A 16,362-nucleotide genomic window follows, 5' to 3' on the forward strand; every position below is an offset into this window, starting at 1 on the left:
GATACCGATATATGCAGGGTCCCCCCCCCCCCCCCCAAAAACGGAATAATTTCAGGTAATTAACATTACATAATCTCTTGTCGTGGAATCAACACAACATTATGCATACTTTTGACAATAAATAAAATAAGAATTTGTTCTTACTTGCTTGCCTGGGTAAATAAAGGTTAAATAAATGTAAAGAATAAAAAAATATATATATATATTTAAAACAGATAATTTTTTTTTATCCTCTTTTTTTCTCCGTCTGATTTTTTTTCCCTCCCCATCCCAATTTAGTCGTTATGCCAATTCACCCCCTTCCCTACCTGGTTGTTGTGCGCATGTTCCCCCTACTGGTCGGTCTAGGGAACCCTGAAGCCTACCACATGCTTCTTCCGACACATGTGGAGACAGCCAGTGGCTCTTTTTTCACCTGGCAGCGAGGACTCTCATTGGTGAAGCGTAACGCGTGGGAGGTCCCGCTGCCTTCACCACTTCCTGCCTTTCGCTGAGCAGGCGCCCCCAGACCTGACCTGTAGGCGTCGCTGTCCACAACACCAGATTACCACCCACGACTTGCCCTCCCCCTAACTCAGCCAAACGCGTTAGTACGACGACCGGCCCGAGCCGCAGGCAATGCTGACACCGGAGAGTCGAGACCGCAGCCTCTTGCATTGGTGACGAGCGCAATCTCCGCTACGCCACCCGACCGCTCGATATTACATTTTAATGCCAATATCCACGGAGAATACCGGTGGGCCGATAATATCGGACATCCCTGATCAAAACAGCAGATCTACTACTGCGAGTCCGTTACCTCCGAGCCCCAGCTGATGCAGATGGTCTGTAGTGCCCAGGGCAGACCCAGGCCCACCAGGATATCAAACACGTTGCTGCCGATGGTGTTGGACACGGCCATGTCCCCGAGGCCTGCAATCAACAAAGGTACAGTATCAACATCATGTACTGTAAATTAAAAGAGGACCTATTGTGATAATGGCCTTTTCCTGTGTGTTGCATTGTTGTTACTTGTTACAGAATGAGGGGTTGTCTCGACACTGAGAACATGTTAAATATGTACATTGTTGTTACAGAACGAGGGGTTGTCTCGACACTGAGAACATGTTAAATATGTACATTGTTTTTACAGAATGAGGGATTGTCTGTGATAAGAACCCTCCCGTTCAGAATTGCAGCCACAATCGCCACAGTTAACAACATGGGTGTGAAGATATCTTGATAAAATGCACATGTAGTTTTCAAGTTTCAAGTTTCTTTATTAGTTGTCATACAGAAGTACAGAATACTTTTATATAAAATGCTTCTTTCTGTTTTGCTCCAGAGATTGTGCTAGATAAAAATAGATAAGTATAAAAAGTATAGTAAGTATAAAATAGAAGTCAAGTACGTAGACAAAAAGTGTTCAATATATACATATATACAATGTACAATGCAGAGTAGAAAAGTAACCGAGTTACAATACAATATACTATACAGTACAATGTAGAAATGGGATGAGGTACAATTTAGGTACAATTTACAGTAAGGTGTAATGAGGTATGGGTTGTAGTGCAAATTCGTTGCCAATAAATATAAAGTGTGTTTAGGTGTTCTAAAGTGGGTAAAGTGGGTGCTGCAGTGAGTTGTTTGTTTAAAGTGAGTGCATTTGATGGTTGTTACGATTGTTCATTGTTCAACCCTTGTTCATTGAGCATCCTGATGGCCTGGGGATAGAAGCTCCTTCTGAGTCTCTCTGTGCTTGCCATGAGACTCCGGTATCGCTTGCCTGACCGCAGCAGTTCAAAGAGGCAGTTGTTTGGGTGGCTGGAGTCTTTGATTATTCTCTTCACCTTGCCCATGCACCGCTTGTTGTAAATGCCTTGGAGAGTGGGAAGCCACCCTCCAATTGTGCGTTCGGCTGAACGGGCCACTCTCTGTAGTCTGCTGCGGTCTTGTGCAGTGCTATTCCCAAACCAGGAGGTGATATTGCCAGTCAGGATGCTCTCTATTGTGCATGAGTAGAAGTTCTTGAGGATCTTCTGACTCACGTTGAACTTCCTTAAGCGCTTAAGGAAGTAGAGGCGTTGTCGTGCCTTCTTGATAACACTGTCAATGTGTGTGGTCCATGTCAAGTCCTCGGATATGTGGGCTCCGGGGTACTTAAAACTGTTCACTCTCTCAACCGGTGCCCCATCGATGCTGAGGGGGCTGTAGTCCCTGACCCCCGACCTCCTAAAGTCCACAATCATCTCCTTTGTTTTGCTGACGTTCAGGGAGAGGCAGTTCTCTTGACACCATCCCGCTAGAACCTTAACCTCCTCCAGCTAGGCCCTCTCGTTGTTTGCAGAGATCAGGCCCACCACTACTGTGTCGTCAGCAAATTTGATGATTGTGTTGTTGTTCCGCTGTGCCACGCAGTCATGTGTGTACAGGGAGTAGAGGAGGGGACTCAGGACACAGCCCTGGGGGGCCCCTATGTTGAGAGTGATGGATGAGGAGGTGCAGTTGCCTGCTCTCACCACCTGGGGTCTGCCCGTGTACAAGATGGCGGCTCGTAAATCTTCTCTTTTCTACGATTAACCTAAAAATATATTTGATCTGCAACGTCTAGTCTGAAAGTTGGATCTGGATTTAGTTTGACGGTACAGCCTCACGCACCACTGCTAGATGTAGGATAATTATCGTATTCGTACGATAGAAGCAGCACATAAACAGCCCGTTCAGAACAGGATTGAAACAGAGGGATATAGAGGCTGCTAGAATTCTGTGTTTTCTTTCAGCAAAAGACTTTCAACGTCCCCTTTAAAATCTCCCTCTACTGTAGCTTTCTTAAAGAATAATAAAGAATAAAAAATAAAAGAACACACTGATTATTAATTTAAGACTGTATAACGTGTTACAGTATTTTGACATATCAAATAATTAACAATATACGCAAGACAGCCAATTATAATGTATTTTTTGTATGTGAAGGAGTATGGTTACACAACTCTGAGTAACTAGGCTACTAGGCCTAATTAACATATTATAAAAGCAGCAGAAAAACAATGCGTCTTAACGTATGAGGATCCAATGAACAGCCACCATGAAGTGTCTTTTAATGTAAAAAGTTTTTGCGCATCTGAATTAAAATGTATGTGTACCAAATAATAAGTAAACATATCAACCCATTCTCCTACGCAGAGAGTTGGACGACGTGCCCACACAGGAAGTCAACTAAACGCTGTTACCTCGATTTTTTTTATTTATTAACATATTGAATAAATAATAATAGATTATTGTTCCCCCTATATTCCTTTCGTCTATTATATAAATAAGAGCCAAAAATAAGGCTGTCTGTGCAGCCTTGTTTATTCACTGTGTCCATGGAAATGAAGATGAACGCAGAAAAGACATACAGATACAGCCCTGAAAAATCAAACCTCTACTGCTCCTCTACCACTCCTCCACCACTCCACTCCAAACTGATTTTGTGACTCCCATTGTTCTGGACCGGGCTAGATTTCACACCTCCACTGCCTCCCACAGGCTGGGGAGATTTTCATCTTACATTTGTATTCGTCCCAAACGTCCCAGCTCCATCCGATTTCTTAGCTTTTTTCACTGTTTACTTATCATGCATTGCAACACTAATATATGGTCAGTACCCCAAGTCAGACTGCCCATATAAAAATTATCTTGGGGGTCTGAGGGCAGTAGCCCCCGACCCCCTCCCTGGGGAAGCGCTTAAGTTAGGTACCCTCCCTTTGTTCACGTTTAGACCCAGCCACCAGCCCCCGAAAATTACCACCCGAGTGCTAGTTCTAAAGTGGTAGAAGAGTGGCAGAAGAGTGGCAGTAGGGACCTGAATCTGAAGTGCTTCATCTGATAACTACGTACGTTATAGACACATTTTCCTTCAAACTAATTTGGTTGCGGATGTGTTTAGCAGGCTGTGACGTACAGGCGGCTCCGCCTAGGAGCGTGATATCCACCAATGAATAAATAATATTGTACCAAACAAAGGGGCACACCATTTAATAATGAATAGTAGATGGATTATCATAATGATCACCGTTTTCATGGACTCACGGTGTGTTTTCATGGGATCAAATTAATTGATCTTTGTGTCACGTCACGAGTGAAACCCAACGCATCACGCAGGTTTGTTCAATGTGAGCGGTGAGATTGAGACGAGACGCCGACAGATTTCAATACATTCGTCATTATCTCGCTAGATGTTCCCGGTGTTAACCCTTTCACTACCACACGACCAAATGGTTAACCCTTTCACTGCCACACTACAGACGGTTAACCTTTCACTGCCACACTACAGACGGTTAACCTTTCACTGCCACACTACAGACGGTTAGCCTTTCACTGCCACACTACAGACGGTTAACCTTTCACTGCCACACTACAGAAGGTTAACTCTTTCACTACAGACGGTTAACCTTTCACTACCACACTACAGACGGTTATCCTTTCACTACCACACTACAGACGCTTAACCTTTCACTACCACACTAAAGAAGGTTAACCTTTCACTTGACCTTACCCCACACTACTTTACCCCTAGAACCCACCTCACCCCTGCCCACTTTGACAACCTAGGATGGCTTAGAGTAGACAACAGAGTACAGCAACTTGCAATGGGCCTGGTCTACAAGATACACTATACGACTAAGGTACCCATGTACATGTCAAAATACTTCCCAAAGGTCAGTGAATACCACGACCACAACACCAGAGGAAGCTCAACAAATCATGTTAAACCCAGATTCGGCTCAAACAAGGGACTAAACACGTTTCGCAATTATGCCACATCAATGTGGAACGCCCTACCCAAAGCTGTAAAGGAACGTGAATCCCTACCCACATTCAAAACCACTCTTAAAGAGCACCTACAGGAGGCTGCAATTCGAAACTGGCCACCGTAAATGTCCAAACCCCCCCACCCCCTCCTAATAGACAGTCTCCTCCCCACCGCATGTATATATTCTCTTCATGCCGTATGTATATTTCTCTCCCACCCACCCACCCACCCCCTCCAAATGTACAGTCTCCTCCCCACCGTATGTATATATTCTCTCCCCACCGTATGTATATTTCTCTCCCACCCACCCACCCTCCTAATGTACAGTCCCCTCCCCATCATATGTATATACTCTGTCAGGACCTATGGGTAACAGTACTGTATATTTGAATATCGTATAAGTCACAAATGTAACAGTACTAAATACCTGTATGTCATGTATGTCCCTATGCCATAAATGTCATGTATGTTGTGTATGTCATAAATGTCACTATGAATTGAAAATGGGGGACCCTGATGTAAACAAGACAAACGTCTTTCTCTGGTCTGCATCCCCTTAACAATTGTGTGTATTGAGCCTTACTGTATTGTACCCATTCTGCAATCTGTTAAATAAAGTTCTCATTAATTCATTCATTCACTACCACACTACAGAAGGTTAACCTTTCACTGCCACACTATAGATGGTTACCCTTTCACTACCACACTACAGAAGGTTAACCTTTCACTACCACACTACAGACTGTTACCCTTTCACTGCCACACTACAGACGGTTACCCTTTCACTGCCACACTATAGACGGTTACCCTTTCACTACCACACTACAGTAGGTTAACCTTTCACTACCACACTACAGACGCTTAACCTTTCACTACCACACTACAGACGCTTAACCTTTCACTGCCACACTACAGACGGTTAACTCTTTCACTACCACACTACAGAAGGTTAACCTTTCACTACCACATTACAGACTGTTACCCTTTCACTGCCACACTACAGACGGTTACCCTTTCACTGCCACACTACAGACGGTTAACCTTTCACTACCACACTACAGACGCTTAACCTTTCACTGCCACACTACAGACGGTTACCCTTTCACTGCCACAATACAGACGGTTAACCTTTCACTGCCACACTACAGACTGTTACCCTTTCACTGCCACACTACAGACGGTTAACCTTTCACTGCCACACTACAGACGGTTACCCTTTCACTGCCACACTACAGACGGTTAACCTTTCACTACCACATTACAGACGGTTAACCACTTCCTTTAGTCAAACCTCCTTCCAATGTGCTGCTCCCAGCAGTTTGGAACCAGATGTAAAATACTTTGATCCCCCCGCACTACTTTTAATGAGTTGTTTACTCACACCCGCAACTGTCACCCCGCCTTTTAACTGTCATTTGTCTTTTTGTTTGATGTGTGTTTTAATTATTTCCCTTACCTCTGTGATGTATGCATCGTCTGTCTCTTTTCTACTTTATTTACTTTGTCCCCATTCCACATTACCCTTCGCCAGGCCATCATTGTAAGTACGAATGTGTTCTTAATTGACATGCCTCGTTAAATAAAATTTAAATTAAAAATAAACAAAATAATAAATAACAATGTTACATCTAAATAAAATGATGACGTAATTAGGCGCTTTTTCTGGCATATCACACACCCAACGACCACTGGGAGAAACAAGCCAATGGCAACATTCAGCAGGTTATCAATTCAGCAGGTTATCAATACAGTAGGTTATCAATACAAACACCCCCAGGCATGAAACGCAATGATATCAATGAGCTGAAAGCAGTCAATCCTTCTATGTTTCCAGGCCGACACGACCACATGAAGGTGAACGAGGGCCTGGGGGTGCAGGTGAACGAGGGCCTGGGGGTGCAGGTGAACGAGGGCCTGGGGGTGCAGGTAAACGAGGGCCTGGGGGTGCAGGTGAACGAGGGCCTGGGGGTGCAGGTGAACGAGGGCCTGGGGGTGCAGGTGAACGAGGGCCTGGGGGTGCAGGTAAACGAGGGCCTGGGGGTGCAGGTGAACGAGGGCCTGGGGGTGCAGGTGAACGAGGGCCTGGGGGTGCAGGTGAACGAGGGCCTGGGGGTGCAGGTGAACGAGGGCCTGGGGGTGCAGCTCAAACAGAAGCCATACCTTGTCGAGCAACAATGAGACTTGCGATGCAGTCTGGAACACTGGTGCCAGCTGCCAGGAAGGTGATGCCCATGATGACGTCGGGGATGCCCAGAGTGTAGCCGATTATAGTGACCTGAAACACACCAATTAAGAGTTTGATTGAAAACTTTGCTAACAGATTTCAGAATGGGTACAATACAGTACGGCTCAATACACACAATTGTTAAGAGGATGAAGACCTCACAGCTCCGGGGTTGTCACCAGCTTGGCTGGCCGTCTGCACTAATACAATTGGCTGTATTAGAGGGTGGGAGAAGCTGGCGGGGTGGGTCCGGGTCGTTGTAAACAGCGACTCCTACAGTTCGGTCGGGGCGCCTGCTAAGCGCGGATAGGACTTGAGGGGGATAGTGTGATCCTCCCACACGCTACGCCCTCTCGATGAGAATCCGCGCTGCCAGGTGAAAAGAAGCGGTGATTGGCTGGACGTGTGTCGGAGGAAGCACGTGGTAGCCTCCACTCTCCCAGATGATCTGACTGTGGGGGGTAAGTGCGCAGCGACCAGGAAGGGACTGGGAATTGGCATACGACGAAAATGGAGGGGGAAAAAGACAAAAAAAAAGAGGATGAAGACCAGAAAAATACTTTCGTCTCGTTTACATAAGGGTCCTCCATTTTCAATTCATCAGGACATTTATGACATACGGTACTGTGTAAGAAAGAGAGATCATCATAAAAAATATATATATCCGAAGGGGAAGAAACTGTACATTAGAGGGGGTTAGGTGGGGTTCACACAAGACCTGAAAAACTATATACAAACACAAACGGTAAATGCTGCATTTATATAACAGCTTTTACAATTTCTTCCTCACATTTTACCCATTCACACACAGATGGCGGAGGCGACCATGCAAGGTGCCGACATGCTCATCGGGAGCAATTAAGGGGTTAAGTGTCTTGCTCAAGGACACATCGAAATGCTGCCCGGGAATCAAACCGGGAACCTCCGGATTACCAGACGGCTGCTCTACCTCCCGAGCCACTGTCGCCCCAGCGAGCGAGTGAGCGCGCACACACACACACACGTTTACTTAGGCCACTTCACATTGACTTACATTCAATCCCTAGCCCCTAACCAGATCGCGTGAATACTTTCCCCAAGGCAGTTGTCCTTCCGCGTTCGGTTTACGCGGCCCGATTGGCCACTGACGCTTCTCTCAGCGCCCAATCGCGTTAGCCCTACTATCGCCTAACTACTCGCTCAATACACTCGCTCAATATACTAAAACTAACTATCACTCAACTCACTATCACTCAACTCGCTACCGCCGTGCACAATATACTAAAACTGCTACCGCCGCGCACAATATACCATTGATGTGAGAGATGAAAACAATACGTTATTTATATATTGATGTAATGTCGATTGATATGAATAGCGCATTACGTTAATATAGAGAGATGAAAACAATATGAGGAAATGGGCTACGTTAATATAGAGAGATGAAAACAATACGAGGAAATGGGCTACGTTAATATAGAGAGATGAAAACAATACGAGGAAATGGGCGAGGACTTGGGCTGTGGAACTGAAAGCTAGGCGCAATTGGGCGCCGAGAGAAGCGTCAGTGGCCAATCAGGCCGCGTAAACCGAACGCGGAAGGACAACTGCCTTGGGGAAAGTATTCACGCAACCAGATCCAGTGCACCCCTAACCTTGACCTTAACTGAACACTCTGAACAAACTCATTTTGATGTGGAATCATTTTTGACCGGATGTTATTCACGGAGGCAGACGAGAGAGTCTTCGATTAGGGACAGAGTTTACTGACAGAATGACACAGAGACACGGCTTACAGGCAGCAATGGGGCCCTATAGACTAGATCTCTGTAGAGCGGCAAGCGAACAAATTATTTATACAGGAGAGGAGACAAAATGAGTGGAGTAGTATTGACGTACATAATATGAATCATAGATAAATTATATATTATAGATATTTGGAGAATGACGTATACGTAAGAGACAGCTGTGTGTGTGTGCGTGTGCGTATGTGTGTACAAGTTGAAGGCTATGTGTAGAGAGGGGGGGGGGGGTGTAGATAGATATGTCTTGGAGTGATGCGAGTGTGTGCGTGTGCGTGTGTGTGCGTGTGTGTGTGTGTTGGAAAGAGAGGGAGAGAAACAGAGAAATGCGTGTGTTAACCCACCACCAACCTTAACCACTTAACCCTAACCGTAACCACTTAACCCTAACCTTAACCACTTAACCCTAACCTTAACCACTTAACCAAACCCTAAGCATAAACACTTAACCTAACCACTTAACCTTAAACACTTAACCTAACCACTTAACCCTAACCTTAACCACTTAACCAAATCTAAGCATAAACACTTAACCTAACCACTTAACCTTAAACACTTAACCTAACCACTTAACCCTAACCTTAAACACGTAATCTTGAATCTTGAATCTTAACCCCTTGACTAAAACGCATGTTTTTTCCAATTACCTTGACTTTTTTCATCCCCAGTCAACTGCTCTATAGTCTGAAATGCATCACCCAATTTTATGTTAAAGGTGCTGTAGAAGTTTTAATAATTGTTTTTATATAATATAATACATCCACAGAGCTTTTAGAAAGGTGCAGAATAAAAATGAACGTCGTCGTTTACATGTTGTATGTATCCCCTCCTCCCTACTACCCACTCCCCCACGTTGGCACTCACCCGATCGGATAAACGACACGCCGGCGCTCTAGCGCGACACCTAGTGGCCAAACCTTTATCTATAGCACTTTTAAATCAGGAACACACACACACACACCACACTGTAACGTGAAGGACTCACCATCCAGACCATGAAGTAGGAGAAGATGGCGATCCAGACGGTGGAGAGGATGAAGGAGAACATGAAGAACTTCTCCCAGCGAGGCTTGGCGCAATTGGGGATGGTGAAGAACAGCAGGAGCAGCAGGGGCCAGGAGATCAGCCACTTGCACTTGCTGCCGATGCCCGCTGTACCCAGGGTGCCCACAGACGGTGCAAAATGAAATTCAAGGTCTTTTAAGTACTTTTCCAAGCCCTATTTTTCATTTTAAAAGGGCATTTAAAAAGGATACAATTCAATTGGGTTTTTTTTTATTTTTTTTTAGAGAAAAAGACAATCGGATACAATATTTTTTTTATTTTGATCAAATTTTTCTCCCATTTTCTATATTTTCTCCCATCCCAATTTCGTATCATCCAATTCAACCCTCCCATGTCACGGACGCTGTTTCTTGCCTCCCACAAGCCGGCTGCAATGTGGACTAAGTCATACATAGCACAAGTCCCCTCCGGTACTTGAGGTAACAGCAGTCGCATCTTTTCACCTGCGCAGCTCGATCTCTCAGTGGCGAGGAGTAACGCGTGGGAGGCTCACGCTGCCCCCGACACTTCCTGATTCTACTGCGCAGGCTCACCAACCGACCTGTAGGAGTCGCTGTCCACAACGCCCGATCCCCACCCATCAGTTTCCCACTCCCTAATACGGCCAATGTGTATTAGTACGGACGACCAGCTAAACTGAAAGCAATGTGGAGCGCTGGGCTCGAACAGGCGAACCCAGCGTCTCCAGATTTCGTGGCGCGCGCCTTGCCCACTACGCCACGTAGCCGCCCTAATCGGATACAATATTTATGGCTTAAAACCAATTTCCGACAAATAGTTACACTTTAAATAAAAACAACAAATAACCAACAAGCAAAATCATCCGGGTAATCAATCACAAGGAACAAAGTCTGGGAGGCTGGGTGTCGCAGCGGACATTGCGCTCGTCACCAACGCAAGAGACACCGGGTTGGAATCCGGCTGTCGGCGTTGCCTCCGGCCTGGACCGGCCGTCACACTAACTCGATTGGCAGAGTTAGCAGGTGGGAAGTCGATGGGTGGTAATCTGGACGTTGTGGACAGCGACTCCTACAGGTCGGTTGGGGGACGCCTGCACAGCAGAGACAGGAAGTGGCGGGGGTAGTGTGAGCCTCCTCCCACACGTTACACCTGGCCAATGAGAGTCCACACGCTGGCAGGTGAAAAGATGTGACAGGCTGCCTCCTCGTGTATCGGAGGGGACACGTGATGCAAGGCTTCTATCCTCCCTACAACCGGCCTGTTGGGGGCATGTGCGAGCAACGTTCAAGACAGGGGAGTGGAGAATTGGCACAGCGGAATTGGGATGGGAGAAAAAATTGAAAAAGAGAAAAAGTGGGGGAAAAAAATAAGTAACTGTGCCGTGTGAAAGAGAATTGCAGTGGAACTTTGGCTCAAAGTCATCTTTAAAGGATTTGTTTTTACTAAATGTCAGCACGACGCGAGTGGGGTATGTGTCCTGGTCGTTGTAAACTGCGACTCCTGCCTGTTCAGCAGGGAGGGGATCTGGGGGAAATAGCGTGAACCTCCGCACGCGTTACATTCCCCCAGTGAAAACTCCTCGCTGTGAGGTGAAAAGAAGCGGCTGGCGACTCCACATGTATCGGAGGAGGCATGTGGTAGTTCTACACCCTCCCTCACCAGGCCGACAGTGGGGCAATGCGCGCAACAACCAGAAAGGGAATTGGCATAACGCGTCTAAATTGGGATGGGTGAAAAATACAGAAAGCCCAAAAAAAAACGAATGCAAGAAACCCTCATAGAGGGCGACTGAAAAAACAAAACAACGGGAACATTTGTATCTTCTGGTTGTTTTCCAGAAGCAGCGGGGGGGGGGGGGGGTCGACCGCTAAACTCTACAGGGCAAACCATGTTCACAACTGTCAGATAGAATGATCATTAATCCTCATAGGATGAAGCGACTGGATAATCTGAGGCAGGAAAGGCCACCAGTCTGCTGAAGTGGAGGCTAAATATTTAAACCTGATGGAAGCAGATCTTGCCAACTAAACACTGTAAGTAATGAAGTGCTCAAAGCTCTTTTTTGTGTTTTTTATTTGGGATAACCAATACGTAGGCTACGTTTACACTGCAGGCCTTAGTGCTCAGATCAGGTTTTTTTTTTGTTTGGCCTGTTGACATTATTATTATTTTTTTAATGTGGCCAAGATCAGATTCCAGTGTGAACTGGTGACTGCTGCTGAACTGTCGACCCGCATGCGTAAATGGAACAATAAAAGAAAATGTACGTAAACTTAAATGTGCCAAATCAATCTCTAGAGTGATGTAAAAGTCACATGAAATCTGTATGACCGTTCAGACTGAGGTCACATTGGAAAGAAATCTGACCGGTATCCGATTCAGGACCACGTCATAATATATGAAAGTGGCCCAAATCAGAATTGAAAAGATCAGATTCCATGCTATTTGTTCCGTTCACACTGAAACATCCGATTTGGGCCACTTCTGCTGCAGTCTATAAATGTAGCCTAATATAAAAAAAATAAAAAAATAAACATAATAAACACTGTAAAACTATTATAGTAAAACACTGTTAAAAGGAACACACCAATATTATGGGAAACATACTTACCGTCTTCTCCAGAGTCAAGACAAGATAGATACCAATTTCCCCTCTGTGTGTTCAGTAGAAAGCTATCCGGCTGCAAGCTGGCCTAGCTTAACACAAATTAATGTAAGCGGATACGGATTAACTAGCCCAGCTTAAAACTCTGGGAGAGATGTTTTTGGCCAACGCATAGGCTAGCCGATACGTATATGATTCCATTCATTTGTGCTAAGCTATAGGCAAGCTTGCAGCCAGATAGCTTTCTACTGAACGCACAGAGGGGAAACTGGTATCCATCTTCTCGTCAGACTCTGGAGAAGACGGTAAGCTAATTTCCCACAATGTCAGCACGTTCCTTTAAGACCACACACACACGTACATGGAATATGGAAGGGGGAGATGGTCTCGTTTTCCTTCTCCTCCTCCTCCTTCTCCTCCTCCTCGCTGGGTTTGTCCTCTGGCACGTTTCCGTTCTCGATGTCCACCTTCCCATCGATCACTTGAGTCTCCACACCATTCGCACCTTGGACCAACTTCTGGCGCTTTCAGAAAAGAGAGACACTAAGTCATACAGCAAAAGAACAAACAAATCCCGCTCACAACGCCACTTTTTTTTTAATTAGCAATTTGAATGAATATTTCATCAATCGAGCCTCACGCTAGTGCTGCAGACTCTCTGAGCTCCATTGGGAAAATACCGCCCCCTATCGTCTCTCCCTGTGTAACTGCACCCCATTGGATTAGACTGATGAGGGGGGGTTCCAGCCTCCTCATTTTACTTTTCCAGCGAGGCATCTGAAGAGACCCAAGATATCGCCGAGCCGGAAAACACGTGGAATACATATTTACAGTACCCAACGCTGAATCAATAGACGTGATCGATATTTGGAATGGCGATCAAGAATTAGAATAATCTTTTTGGAGAACATCTGATCTGAGGTAAGCAGAAAACTAGGGCTTTTCAAAATGCTATAAAACGGAAATGAACAGATTAAAAAAACAATCCGTTTCGACAATGTTGACTGCAAACAAGTCATTGATAAGCGACGGGCAGATTAGACACATAGCCATAATTTAAGACAAGAGATTATGCGTTCACAACGCTATCATTGAAGTGGGTGGTGGTGGCATTCAACCATGCTTTACCATGTTAACAAGTGGCAACCCAAGTGTTAAAGTGCCTGTCGGCTGGTGCTATAGCCCTTATGGTACAAAGTGCCTGTGCATTACGACTCGAGTTCAGGTGACGGACGACCTCGGGATAATATGTGCAGTTTTTTAAAACGAGATGTGCTACACCTGAGACTTTGGAGTCTCTTCTACCAGAGGGAAGGGGTGAGTAAGTTACCTCGGTGATGATGAGGCGGCTGGCCATGCGCAGGCGCGTCTTGGGTCCGAAGTGGCTGGTGACCATGATGCGGAGACCGGCCTCCGGGAAGCGGAACTTGGGAGGGCTGGCGTTCATGATCTCGTCCACCATCACCACCGAGCCACGGCGGCTGTGGGGCTTGCTGGGCTTGACTAGGGGGGGCGGAGGGAGACAAGGTTTTACAAGGTTTACATTTAGTCATTTAGCTGAACGCTTTTATCCAAAGCGACTTATACAAGTTCTGTACGACAAGTCATCAGGAAGGGCACAACTCTTATCAGCTGAGTAACAATGTTCATCAAAGTGTTGAGTGCTACAGTGTAGGTTAGTTTATTAGGACACGTGCATGACAGTAAGGTTAGTTTAAGTTTTTATTTTCTTATTTTTTTTTTGATAATGGTTGAAGAAGTGCGTCTTTAGTTGACGGCGAAATATTGGACGGGTTTCGGCTGCTGTCCTAACTGGGGTGGGCAGTTCATTCCACCATTGTGGGGCAAGGACTGAGAATAGGCGACTTCTCTTTGATGACCCTCCCGGTTTAAAACGAAAGGAACACGCCAACATTTTGGTGAAATTAGCGTACAGTCTTCTCCAGAGAGAGACAAGAAGATAGATACCAGTCTCCTCTCTGTGCGTTCAGTACAAAGCTATCTGGCCGCACGTTAGCCTAGCTTAGCACAACGAATGGAAGCGGACAGTGCCGCCGGATTAGCCTTCGGGAGAGAAGTTAGTTGGACAATGCCGCCCTAGGCTAACCGGCACTGTCCGCTTCCATTCATTGTGCTAAGCTAGGCTAACGTGCAGCCAGATAGCTTTCTACTGAACGCACACAGAGAGGAAACTGGCGTGTTCCTTTAACGGATTCCCAAGTGGACAGAGGGTTTCAGCCTGGGGGCGTCGACATCCTTCAGCGCCTTCAGGCGCATCCAGCGCAACATGATGTAAATGGTGCATTTATATAGCGGCTTTTATCCAAAGCGCTTTACAATTTGTTCCTCACATTTGACTCATACACACCGACGGCGGAGGCGACCACCATGCAAGGTGCCGACCTGCTCATCGGGAGTGTCTTGCTCTAGGACACTTGGACACGCTGCCCCAGGAGGAGAGAGGGAATCGAACCGGGAACCTCCGGATAGCCAGGCAACCGCTCTACCTCCCGAGCCACTATCGCCCCGTGTGTACGGTTATTTCTGCTCCAGAATGAGACCAAAAAGGCATTAGAACGAACTACACCTGACGTTGGAAAAAACGTGTGCAATTAAAAAAGCGATTATTCATTAGCATTCAAACGCAGACATCTTGGTCGCAGACCTTTTGGCAGCCGATTGTAATCAAATAACAGGTGATCGTCATTAGAATGACAACCGAGGCCCAATGAGCTGTGGAATTGTACCAAGTTGTTTGGCAAAACGAGTAATAATGAGAACACGATGAATTGCTGCATGCCTGGTATGATCGAAATTATTATTATTTATGAATCCTGAGCACCAGACATTTGCATTCTCCTTCAACAGGGAGGCCCCACCCCCACCGGTTATGAATATTTATGAGCACGCCGGCAGACCGAGGAGACCTCACGACGACGTCGGAAGAGACTTCTTTGGCTCGAGTCTAGTTGGCTTAATGTTTAGTCAGAGAAAAGACGACTGGACAAGGATGCTCTGTGTGTGTGTGTGTGTGTGTGACATCAGGAAGGCTGAAGGATATCTTAGGTCAGGAAGGACATGTGCTTTACAAGTCCATTTACTTGAGAGGCTATTATGTGCCTTCTTGACATTGCTGGTTGCACACACACACACACACACACACACACACACACACACACACACACACAACACACACACACACACACACACACACACACACACACACACACACACACACACACACACACACACACACACACACACACACACACACACACACACACACACACACACACACACACACACACACACACACACACACACACACACACACACAGCGAGAGAATGGAGATTGTGTTCTCCCTCCTCCTGCTCCTCCTAGATAAACTCTGACATTAACACTTGCATTACTGTGTGTGGGTGTGTGTTAGCCTTTGCGTTTTTTTGTTGCGACTGTATTTTCTTTGTTTGATTGTGTAGTTTTGCATCTGTGTGTGTGTGTGTGTGTGTGCGCGTGCATGCGTATGTGTGTGTGTTAGCCTCTGTGTTTATTTGTCGTGACTGTATTTTCTTTGTTTAATTGTGCAATTTTGTATCTGTGTGTGTGTGTGTGTGTCCGTGTGTGTGTGTCCGTGTGTGACAACAGGACGGGCCAGGAGCACTGAAGGACATCTCGGGTCAGGATGGAAACACCGAAAGTCCGTTTACTTGAGGACAGCGGTCTGAATCCGTCTCGACGCCGAAATGTCCAGAGCGCTTCAACGCAGTCACGCTTCTTAACCAGCCGCAAAATAACCCAGAACGCAGGAAGGCATACAAGTTCTCCTCCGTGCCGTAGTTAACTTCAGCCCCTACTTGGCTCATTATACACGCGTTGACATGCACACATTAACTATGTAAACAGAGCCAACAACACAAACATTCATTACCATTCCAGTGGGGCGTCTCC

At 46.0% G+C, this 16,362-nt stretch overlaps 1 protein-coding gene across 1 annotated transcript; it reads right to left on the reverse strand.

The window, feature by feature from the left end:
* Positions 1–799: 799 nt before the first annotated feature.
* On the reverse strand, positions 800–13,916 carry LOC311248113 (sodium/potassium/calcium exchanger 4-like; the record flags this gene model as incomplete). Its single annotated transcript, XM_084339060.1, has 5 exons — positions 800–912; positions 6,938–7,052; positions 9,768–9,934; positions 12,775–12,937; positions 13,744–13,916. Coding segments are annotated over 5 exons (731 nt in total), but the record flags the coding sequence as incomplete, so codon positions are not given.
* Between the last annotated feature and the right edge of the window lie 2,446 nt (positions 13,917–16,362).

This window comes from Notolepis coatsorum (assembly GCF_963971535.1).
Source record: "Notolepis coatsorum genome assembly, contig: SCAFFOLD_3140, whole genome shotgun sequence".
In the NCBI taxonomy this organism is placed as follows: domain Eukaryota; kingdom Metazoa; phylum Chordata; class Actinopteri; order Aulopiformes; family Paralepididae; genus Notolepis; species Notolepis coatsorum.